Raw genomic sequence first — 1,650 nt, 5'->3', positions numbered from 1 at the left:
TATATATATATATGTATATGTGTATATATATACTGCATGGCATTAACAGCAGATTGGATATTACAGAAGAATAGTTTAGTGACCTGGAAGACACAACAATAGTAGAAACTATCCCAAGTGACATACAGAGAAGAAAAAAAGAATTTTAAAAAGTGAATAGGGAATCAGTAAGTTGTGGGACAATTACAAGAGACCTAATACACATGTAATTGGGATCTCTGAATGAGAGGAGAAAGAAGGAAGGATTTTTAAAAAATCTGAAATATCACTGAGAGTTAGGATATGACTCTTAAAATACAGCATAGTTGATCAGGCCAAGTTAATAGAAGTCTCACAGCAAGTTTAGAGAGATGTAAAACAGGTGTGGTAAACCAAGCAGAGACTAAAATTCATCTTGGAAGGAGCTAAGAGGATCTACAGCAAGACGTGGAAATCTAAGGCAAAATGGTCACAACTATAAGCACCAGTCTGCCATTGCCCCAGTGATATAAATAGAATAAAACAAAATTAGAGCATAAGTGAATTCTCAGGGTTAACCAAATAAGAGAAAGTTTGAAAAATTCGAAATAGATTCTTTTACCTTATAATTTACTTTTGATGCATCATAGAAATCGGCAGAGTGTGAAAACTGTTTACCTATCGTAATATTTGCATAGCTAAGGAAGGAAAATAAGTAGCGGTGACTTCGGGGTTTAGAAATTTTTGATTTAATTTTTAAAATTCAAAACAAGTTATATGTAAATATTAAAAATCTTACCCATATCCAGTTCCTTTCTTTCCTGGGCTTGTATATAAATTCTTTCCAGGCGGCTGATACTTTTCTCTAGGTTTTGGCTGAGCACTGAAGAATGGGACCGGACCACCTATTGTTCCATAGTAGCTTCCTAATCCACATCTTAAACACAATATTTTTAAAGTTTTTTAAAAGGACGAGGTTAAAATGGCAAATTTCATGTTATATATATTTTACAATAATTTTTAAAAGGATGAAAAAAGGAGAAAATATATGCAACAGAATTGACTTGTTTGGTAAGAAAAAATTTTTTATTAGTTTTTAATCTAATTTTATTTTCCTCATATGTTTTTAATATTTTATGCTTATTTTATTTTATTTTATTTTTTTAGAGTTCAGCTTTTTATCGAACATGTTATAAAAGAGATTTAGTCAAAAAGACCAAAGCCCATGTCATCATCGGACTCCTTAGATTCTTCCTACTTTGCTTCCACTTTCTTCTCAGCTGAGGCAGCAGCAGTGGAGGCACAGGACCTCTTCCGGTGCAGCGCCACCTGCTGGAGCAGGTGCGCCAGCCTCATGCTTATTTTAAATGTTCTACACAAACAGGACTTGATAATCTTTAGGAAGTTAGAACAGTTCCCATTAATTCCGTTGACTGTAACAATAAACAGACTTGTGTTTTTAGATGAATTTCTAGGCACGTTATGGTAATAAATGGCTAATTTCTTCTGACCATCTACTCAGTAGAAACTACACATTCAAAACATATATTTTAAACTATTGTTTCCACTGCTGATGGGAAAGTGAATCTCATAGAATATCAGTGCTTGTTTTCTTCTTTTTGGTATATACCTTGTTACTTTACTGTAGAAAAAAATTAACCAAACATATTCTTTTCTTCAACTTTATATATA

General features: G+C 32.7%; 1 protein-coding gene across 1 annotated transcript in view; it reads right to left on the bottom strand.

Annotated features, from left to right (window-relative positions):
* LOC105810079 (chromosome unknown open reading frame, human C4orf47) overlaps positions 1-1,650 on the bottom strand; it is a 19,269-nt gene that overhangs the window by 13,700 nt on the left and 3,919 nt on the right. Inside the window, exons 3-4 of the mRNA XM_012643989.1 lie at positions 758-895; positions 581-656 (exon numbers count right to left, since the gene is read on the bottom strand). Of these exons, the coding sequence (XP_012499443.1) occupies positions 581-656; positions 758-895 (214 nt within the window). The remainder of the gene's footprint in view (positions 1-580; positions 657-757; positions 896-1,650) is intronic.

The sequence above is a fragment of the Propithecus coquereli genome, unplaced genomic scaffold (genome assembly GCF_000956105.1).
Source record: "Propithecus coquereli isolate 6110/MARCELLA unplaced genomic scaffold, Pcoq_1.0 Scaffold203, whole genome shotgun sequence".
NCBI lineage: Eukaryota > Metazoa > Chordata > Mammalia > Primates > Indriidae > Propithecus > Propithecus coquereli.
The sequence above is the reverse complement of the archived record's forward strand: the minus strand, read 5'-3'. Positions and strand labels throughout refer to the sequence as shown.